We start from the raw sequence: 9,598 nt of genomic DNA, 5'->3' as shown, positions 1-9,598 counted from the left end.
AAAATCGGAGCATGTAAACAAAACTAGAAAATGTACTCGCCTGATAAAAGAGGGAAAAGACTTCTACAAGATCTAAATAATGCCTTTAAAAGGGATGGAAACATGTAATAAAAGAGTCTATCATTTCTACCATGATTGTAAACATAACCATGATTGAAATAATAAACATTAACACATTATCATTGTTATAAGCTTCCCACAAGCTGAATTGATGAAATTAATTTAATATTCGTCTTAAGTTTAAGTCAAAATGTAATTAGTTTAAACATATATTTGACAACGATTGTGAAAAAAAGCTTTGATAGCTTCTACTAAGTCACTCTTGTTTGCACGATGTTGCGCGAGGCTGTGGTCTTGTGTTGTGAGGGAAACTGTAGTATCCGGAGAAAACCCACTTGTCCGGCTTGGTGACCACTAACCAAACTCACTTGCACCCAGGCCGGGAATCGAACTCAGGTCACCTTGATGAGAATCGAGTGCGCTTACCACTACGCTAACCGGACAACCTGTCTGAAGTCTTTGAACTACATTTTTAGTTGAAGGGATCAACAAATATTTACAACATGAACCATTATTATTAAGCTTTTTATTCCAGATACCATGATAATGAAAACGTGATTGAGAATGAAAACACCATATTACGATGGTGAAAATTACAGTAAATTGCATTATCGTCATCTTACTGTCATATAATTTAGTCCACCTAAATGGCCGTCAAAAAGTCTTTTGACAATTTTTTTTACTATGGCAGACTCGAGACGTCCACCATCCCTGCAAAAAGTAGCGAATGGTCCTTGCGCAGATAATCCTTGCGGCCACAATTTTGAAATTATCTCTATACCAAGAATATATTTATGTGAAAATAAGACTCTATTGACAAATTCAATCCAGTTTAGATCACTGTCGGGTATATATTGAACAATTTTGTCATTATTATTCAACATCAATGCATAATATTACTATATATTCTTTCGCCCAGTGTTAAATAGTAGAGATTTGAAGCGTTACAAGGATACATAAAAAATGTCAAAACAATAAAAAAAAGTATCCCTGATAGCTCATTATTGTAGCTATCATATTATCCTGTTTTCATTAAAGCTGCACTCTCACAGATTGAACGTTTTGACAACCTTTTTTATTTTTTGTCTTGGAACAAGCCAATTTCTGATAAAATGCATGGAAACCAGTTATATAAGACTGCTGACAAAAAATAAGATAAAAAAAAATACAAAAAATAAAGGATTTCAGAAATTATCCAGTAAATTCATCAATTGACCAGTTAGATACTTTATGCAAATGACTATACTTAAGTTAGAAAATCATGTTTTACGAATGCTGGCTTGGTATTATGGGCTTGATTAATTTATGTTGATCAGTGAGTATTTTAAAGTACTTTACTCCTGTTTGTCAACTTAAAGGATTTAAGCTTAAATAATGGTTGAAATAACTTTTAGATTAATGGAATTGTAATTTAAAACAAAATCTTTTAATTGTATTAGTGTTAAATTTTCATATTGATGATCTTTTTAAATGACATACTTATTGGTCAACATATTGTTCATTCATATTAAAATTGTAACTTCATAGTTTGTCTTATTATTTTATGTGAGTACCATACGATGTATTATAATGCTGGCATAGGTAGTACATAGGTTATTTTCAGGAGAGGATGATCATGTAATAAACCAGTGATGTATGTTTGGCAAATACCAATATTCAAATAACGTTTCTACACGTATGCATTTTCAGGGGAACAGACGAAAGATAAAAATGACTTGAAGACTGTGACAAGGTTGTCTAACAAAAATATTTCTGCCATTATCATTTATTTTGAGGTACATGTGAAAAATATCGTTCATCTGACTGCGCCAGATTTGAACGATTAATTTTCATACAAACCTTCAAATAGACAATCACCTATACTATATGCTTATGAATTTTGGCATTGGATTTATGGTTTAGAGTTGTGGCATAACATGGAAGCATAACAAATTCCAAATGATGTTAAAATATCCCTTATATGCCCTAGCGTGGCTAATAATTTTATACAGGTAATACTGTGTATGGAAAGGTGTTATAAAAAGGGAAAGACAAGGGAAAAACAAACGTCTCAAGAGTTACTTTAGCTTTAATTATTCATCTGATAAAGACATTATTGAGTTAAAACTTTCTTACAATAAAAGTTTGTGTAAATATTTCCAGTGACGAGTTTGACTACATACCTGTGCTGGAGCCCAAGAACAACTGCAGCCCGGTTGTGTTGGTGGACCACAAGCTGGGTGTGGAGCTATGGAGTGTTAGAATCCTCTTCCAGTTCGCCTATCATGCCCTCATGGACTGGAGGGACAAAAACACATGCAGTTTCACAGGTTGGGAATATACAGCTATGTTAACCAATGTTTCATTTGAAATTTTTGGGGGTGACAAACTTGCATTTGGTCTGTGAGCATAAACAGATACATTTAACTAGCAATGACCAAAATTTTGACATCATTTTTAAGCTTGAGCATTGGTCAAAATGTTTCATCTGTATTAAATAAGGTTTAGCATAGCTTCGTTCTCATAATTCCTTGAGGAATGTATACTGATGACAAAATTTAATGTCAAAGTTTCAGACCCAAATCTAACGGAATGTAATATTTGGAATGTCCATGTTGCCAAGTTTAAATGAACCCATTATTATGTACTATACAGTATACTTTCCAATTTATCACTTCATATCGTATATTTTAGAGCCCAAAGAGGTTTGCTTTCTGTCCAGAGCTGTAGTGTTGTTTAACCCGGAATGCTACACTGCATGGAACATCAGGTAGACCCACTAACCCATGATTTTAGTTGATTAGTTTCATCAGTTATCTGTTTCTATTGAAGACAAAAAAAAAATCTGACCCAAAAATAAGCTAGCTCTCTGTTAGCACAATTGACCATATTGCCAGCTATCGAAAACTCACATTTGTGGGCTGAATCACAAAATCTTAATCAATTTGAAATTTAGCTTTATCTTGCAAAAGAGCAGACTAGGTTGTATAAAAGTTTTCGCCTCTTTTTAGGGGGGAAGATATTTTTTTGCCCTGTCCATCAGTCTGTAGGTCACACTTTGTTTCAGCTTAATAACAATAGTATGCTTGGACCCAGGAACTTCAAACTTGGTTTGCAGGTTTGACATGACAAGTAGATGACCCATATGTTGGTTCATCTCTGGTCCAAAAGTACAAATTTCATGTCCATTATTGATTATTTCTCACATACAACCACACACAGGGGGAGACAAGTGCTTTTTCAAAAAAGCAATCTCTAGTTTTACTGCTAAAATGTATTTGCATTTTTCCGAAAATTTGGTTTGTAAAAGGACTTGTGAGTGATAGAGAGAATGATTATTGATAGCATGCTGTATGAAAACCAGTGGATAGTATGTGCAAGTGTAAGATGAATATTCCAGGAAGGAGCTGGTGGAGACAGGGGAGGTCGCCTTGGGTGATGACCTCAAACTCAGTGCCCTTGTGCTCACCAAACACCCCAAGAGCTCAGAAACATTTTGTCACAGGTATCTACCATTTCTATATTGATGTGTGATTTTAATTATCTTAATAGCAGTAAAGTAGTAACCTTCTTAATTTATAAAACAAATGTTTTCCTGTTTTGAAATTTTAAAGAAGATAATAAATTGAATTAGTTTTAAACTGCATTTGATGTTTAAAGGCGCTGGTTGTTAGGGAGATATATTGACAACCACCTGCAGTCGAGCCAGGGGTCAAATATGAGCACAGGCAGTGGACGGGATGGTTTTGTTTGCATGGATGCCATTGACCTTAACCTTGACCTTCAACAGAACAACCAAGCCGCACAGAATGGTATAACACTGCTAGTATGAATTAGGGACAACATCACTATACTAGCTTAAGCTTAAAAAAGTTTATTTAAAGAAGATGGAATTTAGACTGTCTGTTTTAAACCTTACAGTCATGTTTTAACTATAAGCGAAGAACTGAAATGCTAAATGCATTGAATATGTTATTTTCTTTTCCTGACCAATGAATTATACAATGATGACATGTTTTGGCATGCATACCATCTATTGATATTTTTTGTAATTTTGTAACCAGGTGAAGCAATGGAGAGTCCGCAGGACTACCATGCCCAGATACGCACAGAGCTGCATATCTGCACGTGTGCCGCGGATAGGTACCCATGCAACTACTACGCCTGGTCTCATCGCCTGTGGGTTGTACAACATGCTTACAATTGCTCCATTCAGGTTAGTAGTGGTATAGTATTATATATAGTATCTGTATTATTAAATAAAAATGTTATATTTTGAAATATTTTGATAACTTACACACTCATATAAGGCACTTCTAAACAGCATTGCATGCCACAAAACAACATCTGTGGTAACACTACTAGATGTGCATTTCAACTAGAAGTCACCTGGTGAGAAGTCTGGTCTGTATGGAGATTATGCTGTTGCAAATTTTTTGTCATCAGTGTAGAGGTATGCGCGTGTGCATTATCATGCAACAACTTGACACCACATGCTGTGGGCACTTGGTATAATAGTGATCAATTACAATATAGAAATCAATATCCCTTATAAAATATGCCTGTGACGATACTGTGCTAAGGTGCTGGGACTTGGGCTACAAAGTGGACCGTCCTCTTCTTCGAATTTAGAGAGCAATTCTGATGCCTTTTCAACATGTGCCAGTTTCTGTTCTGGAGTCAACAAGTGCAGTGTCCAACATGCGCAAACCTTGCACATTTTTATCTTTCCTTCAAGATCAAATACACTGCTGACAAATTTATCCCTGATACATATTTTACTTTACGCTCTTTGATCTTTGATAATTTCTCCATATTCAGACATGTTTCAGTCATTGTGAAATGCTATGTTGCCTTCAAAAACCCATTAAACTACTAGTACCATGTGGAAGATATAAACACAGGATAGGCTTACAGAAAAATAAAGTGGTATGCTACGCATGCATGTGCACAAGGAAACCGTGATTTTGCAGCAATGATGCCACTACTAATTAAATACTCCTTGTTGTATTTAGTTTAAATAATTAAATAACTGATTATGGTTAGATAAGATTTGTTTTCTATTTTATTTAAGAATATTTCTGGTCCATAAAGACATTGTCGTCTGAAACTTCAGCATATTCAAGCATTCTGTCATGTTTTATCTAGATACTTCTAGGAGAGCTTCAGAGAACAGAGTGCTGGGTGAACAAGCACATATCAGATACATGTGGGTACAACTACCGCCAGTTCCTCCTCACAAGCCTCGGCACACAGAGGGAGACGCTGCATGTACAGATGTCCATATCCTACCTCAGTCTACTCGAGAAGGAACACCGGTTCACTTCTGATCTGATCTCCACATTTCAGGGCCATGAGGCCATGTGGTGCCATAGGTCAGTGGTCAAAAAGACAAACAGAAATTCACGACTTTTATTACATATGCTTAAAAACATCAGTGATTTCCAAAATGACAAAGAGCTTAAATCAAAATAAAAAAGCTAGTTATTTTACTCACTTATTAACATTTAAAAAGATGTACTGGAAAAATATCCATCATACAATAGCAGATATATCAAAGGTGATGTGCAATGTCCACTGAAAGAAATTATCAATGTAATTCTTGCTTTTTTGTGTAAGATATCTGACAGTCATGAAGTGTTTCATTGTATTACAGGAAGTATGTGTTTCACAGCCTGCACAGCTTGTACATTCAATCATCCAGCTGTGGCTCCCCAGATGCTGCTGGGGCTGGGATACAGCAGAAGAAGACGCGACTTGAATTAGATCCTACGGCCCTGCAATATCGTGAGATCAACTCTGTACAGACTCATGAACTCAAGGCCTCAAACAGCACTCAGAAATTTTTTGCTCAAAACTACATTGACTGGATGCAAAAAGCTGTGATAAAATAATATAAACAAAATTTAATAACAATGGTGGAATGTTTATGTAATTTATATTTATAATTTCTTTGTGTGTAAGAAATAGGCCGGTTTTTATACCTAATGGTGAACAAGTTTATAACATGAATTCTACCACTTGTGGTTTTTTTCTAATTTCCAACTTTGTGTTTTTATTCCAAAAAATAATAGATATTAAGTGTATTGTATTTACAGTGTTGTGGAACAAGTTTATACCATAGATCTTTGGTGTATTATATTATGTAGTACAACAGACTTTGCAATAATTAATATATGTGATTTGGGAAGATGTTTTCAATGTCATGACTGTTACCTAGGTCAGTGTAGCTGCATATAATGTCATGGCTGTTACCAAGGTCAGTGTAGCTGCATATAATGTCATGACTGTTACCTAGGTCAGTGTAGCTGCATATAATGTCATGGCTGTTACCAAGGTCAGTGTAGCAGTGTTTTCAATGTAATGGCTGTTGCCACGGTCAGTGTAGCAGCATTTTCAATTTCATGGCTGTTACCTAGGTCAGTGTAGCAGCATTTTCAATGTAATGGCTGTTGCCCAGGTCAGTGTAGCTGCATTTTCAATGTCATGGCTGTCTAGCAGGTCAGTGTAACAGCATTTCCAATGTCATGGCTGTTAGTCAGGTCAGTGTAGCAGCATTTAAGTGTCATGGCTGTCACCCAGTCAGAGTAGCAGCATTCAAGTGTCATGGCTGTCACCCAGTCAGAGTAGCAGCATTTTCAATGTCATGGCTGTTACCCAGGTCAGTGTAGCAGGATTTTTAATGTCATGGCTGTTACCCAGGTCAGTGTAGCAGCATTTTCAATATCATGGCTGTTACGCAGAACAGTTTAGCTGCATTCAATGTCATGGCTGTTACCAAGGTCAGTGTAGCAGCATTTTCAACATCATAGCTGTTACCCAGGTCAGTGTAGCAGCATTTTAATGTCATTGCTGTTACCCAGGTCAGGAAGCAGCATTTTTAATGTCATGGCTGTTACCCAGGTCAGTGAAGCAGCATTTTCAATGTCATGGCTGTTACGCAGAACAGTGTTGCTGCATTTCAATGTCATGGCTGTTACCCAGGTCAGTGAAGCAGCATTTTCAATGTCATGGCTGTTACGCAGAACAGTGTAGCTGCATTTCAATGTCATGGCTGTTACCCAGGTCAGTGAAGCAGCATTTTCAACGTCATGGCTGTTACCCAGGTCAGTGTAGCAGCATTTTCAATGCCATGGCTGTTACCTAGGTCAGTGTAGTAGCTTTGATATTTGAAGATTTGATCATTTGATAAATACTCTATTTGGCACATTTTTGTAATTCAAAATGAAAACCTCATTCACATGTAAATGCACGCTATGTCATGCAGCTTTAAGGTACGGAATACATCAATATGGGATATTTTGATACCTTATGATGCCATTTTTTTTTTTTATATCATTTCAAAGTGTAAGGGGAAGAAAAAGATGTAATGTTTTTTGGCTTTGAAACAGAGCAAACTGGCTCATTTTATGGCTCGTATCAGTTGAAATAAAATAGAAACTGTATCAATGCACTTTTGGTCATTTATTTTACATAATGGTTATCAACAAGCAGTAACCTTTAAATGATACCATTTGGGCTTATCAGGTATCAAAATTTAACATAATGATTAACCGTAAAATGGAGATATTAGAGCTTATTTGTGGGTTTGATATTTTGCATATTTATATATTCCATTATGGAATGAATGATATTATTCAACAACATACTTTAAGCATTTATCAGACTATGCATATATTAATAATATTGTACATGTATGTATATATATGAAAACCTCAAATGTGCTATAATTTCATTTCTACACCATTCAAGCTTCGTGCACTATCACTATTGAACTTTTTTTTAAATTTAGTTCACATTATTGTTTATTAATATATCTCAAAGGAACACAGTATTTTGCATTTTTAAAGTAGCTGGGTATATTCCGTTGGATAGAGGACCTAAAATAAGTTAGTAGAAACTGTAATAGTTCATTGCTGTCAATGAACAGTCAATATCAATGTTACAATAAGAGTAAAAGATATGCATGTTTAAAAGACTGTTTTAAAGTTTTATTAGACCTACCAGTTCAATGTTTCATGCTAAAATATTTTTTTTATATGAACTGAAACAGTTCATTGTACAATGAACAGCCATTATCAATATTACTATTAGATTACCTGTAAAAGACATGAATTTTTAAAATACAATTTTTAAGATAAGCAAGACCTACCAGTTATGGATTATGTCACTCACAGGATTGTCATAATAGGATGAAGTGTAAATTATATAACATGTTAAGCATACCTTAGCCCACAGCTGGCTTTGATTTCTGTGTTGTTCTACCTGTCTTTCAGATTAAATATTTGAGATTTAGTTTGTCTTTGTATTGTTTGAACTTCGCGGATACACACAATTTTACCAACACTGGAATCACTTAAAACATTTTGTTTTAAGCGGTTTTACTTATTATTTGAGTTAGTATAACTTACTGTTTCTGTTACATTATGTTTGACTTGAATATCTTGAAAGTTTGAGAGCTCTAGCCAACGTCATAAAGAATTTCAATATTGGTGACGTAACTGCATCTGTGCAGTTTATTTTCCAAAATAAATTTCTGAGTAAACTTTCAGGATCTACAACAATTACTGCTTCATCTGATCTGTTCAAGACTCTTGAGCAGCTTGTCTTCTTGGTGTCTGTGTGTCTTGTTGGTTGAAGTTGTCCCATGGCCAGATTGAGTGCCTCGTTGTAGATCTGGTGATAGTGGTCCTTTCGGTAGCGCCAGATTGAGTGCCTCGTTGTAGATCTGGTGATAGTGGTCCTTTCGGTAGCTAGAAACTCTGCTTGGGTGGTTCCTTGCTTGAATCCCTGTGGCACTTTTCTTCATCTGGGCAGTGTAGGCTCACCGACATCTAGGTCATCCAGCTTCCCGTTGACAGATCTTACAAAATGTCTTCCTGAAGTCTCCCCAGTGTGGCAGTGGTAAGTCTGGCGCTGCGCTGTTCCTCTGCTGCTGACATCATTTTGTGTAAGTGTGATGTGCTCAGGTTGTCTGTGTTAAGCAGAATCTTGTAAGCAAGGGTTACGCCAAACATGAAATCAAAGCTTTTCATTTGTGTCTGAACAAAGACACATATTCGAGGACATGGGCTCTAGTTTTGGAATCTCTAACAAAGTCATAACAGCTCTCCCATAAAGACTAGAGCATGGTGTAGCTGGTGAGAACAATTCTAGAATTGCTGCTGGTACTGTCCATCTGGAAGGGCAAAGTATGTTTTGGAAAATTAAAATTTTGAGGCCGATTTGGCTCTGTTGATCTCATGATGTTGCTTCTTTATTAAGAAAAAAATGAAGAATATATGATACATAACAGATACTTGAACAACTTATTTTTGAGTAAACAAATTGTTCTTCATGATCTTTTCTTAAAGACGAATGTGATTAACTTTAATGAGTTGTCTGCAATTTGCACAGACTGTCATTGTTATAATTTACACCAAACGCCTTGCATGGGCACATGCAATAGAGCCTTCACACATTGTCAATTATTGACCAGGCCATAGCTTAATTATATCTTTATGAAGAAATTGCCATTGGTCATAATCAGCCGAAATATAGGGGCAGAAAATACATGTGC

General features: G+C 35.8%; 1 protein-coding gene across 1 annotated transcript; it reads left to right on the top strand.

Moving 5' to 3' along the window:
- Positions 1–6: 6 nt before the first annotated feature.
- Positions 7–8,334, top strand: LOC128229084 (protein prenyltransferase alpha subunit repeat-containing protein 1-B-like). Its single transcript, XM_052940746.1, has 8 exons — positions 7–104; positions 2,203–2,369; positions 2,734–2,809; positions 3,440–3,544; positions 3,700–3,851; positions 4,104–4,255; positions 5,188–5,414; positions 5,696–8,334. Exons 1-8 carry the CDS (start codon positions 31–33, stop codon positions 5,931–5,933), a joined length of 1,191 nt encoding a protein of 396 aa, XP_052796706.1. The 5' UTR covers positions 7–30; the 3' UTR covers positions 5,934–8,334.
- The last annotated feature ends 1,264 nt before the right edge of the window (positions 8,335–9,598 follow it).

Source organism: Mya arenaria, chromosome 3 (assembly GCF_026914265.1).
Source record: "Mya arenaria isolate MELC-2E11 chromosome 3, ASM2691426v1".
Classification (NCBI taxonomy): Eukaryota; Metazoa; Mollusca; class Bivalvia; order Myida; family Myidae; genus Mya; species Mya arenaria.
Note: the sequence above shows the minus strand (reverse complement) of the source record. Positions and strands in the feature narration are given on the sequence as shown.